General features: G+C 35.1%; 1 protein-coding gene across 1 annotated transcript in view; it reads right to left on the bottom strand.

The window, feature by feature from the left end:
- The window catches only part of LOC111786606 (protein ALWAYS EARLY 3-like), a 3,268-nt gene extending 2,637 nt beyond the window's left edge, over positions 1–631 (bottom strand). The window contains exon 1 of the mRNA XM_023666841.1: positions 496–631. Within this exon, the coding sequence (XP_023522609.1) occupies positions 496–580 (85 nt within the window). The 5' untranslated portion in view covers positions 581–631. The remainder of the gene's footprint in view (positions 1–495) is intronic.
- Positions 632–643: the final 12 nt, after the last annotated feature.

Consider the following 643-nt stretch of genomic DNA (forward strand, 5'->3'; position numbering starts at 1 on the left):
TTGGGATTGTTTACCTTCATTGATCTTTATTGTTCTGTGGGCTCAGTTTTCAGTTTTTCACCTAAGTTTTAAGTTATAAGGTTCATTCGAATAAGTTCCTCATAGGGAAGCTTCTGCAACTTTATGTCTAATTTTCATTTTATCAAGAAAAATCCTGTACAATTTCTCCACCTTTCTTAGAGGGAAATTGTTTGGCTTTCCTGAACTTTATAGATAACCTATCTCCATTAATGGAGCCCTCAGTCTTCTCCTACTTGATCATAAAAACAAGTGTAGAATTAAGGCTCTTCGGTGCATAGCTGTTTAAGCTACCTCATGGTATTTGGACTGATTGCTTATTTTAGGATGTTTTTAGAGTTCTTCAGGTGAGAAAACATAGATTTTCAAGCCTCCATGAGATGCAGGCCCTATAAATATATTAGTTACCAATAAAATCATAAACAAAAACATGGAAAACAGCCCCTCATGCACAATAGCATTTCAATATTGTCTTACCATGATATAAACTCCTAAGCAAAGACAGACATCCACCAGTTGCTGCAACGGAACTAGTACAATAGTCTTCATTTGAGAAACTCATTTGAACTTTTCCTTGATTAGTCTTTGGAGATTCTTGAAAACCTGAAGCATGATAATTATCACG

Source organism: Cucurbita pepo, unplaced genomic scaffold (assembly GCF_002806865.2).
Source record: "Cucurbita pepo subsp. pepo cultivar mu-cu-16 unplaced genomic scaffold, ASM280686v2 Cp4.1_scaffold002120, whole genome shotgun sequence".
Taxonomy (NCBI): Eukaryota; Viridiplantae; Streptophyta; class Magnoliopsida; order Cucurbitales; family Cucurbitaceae; genus Cucurbita; species Cucurbita pepo.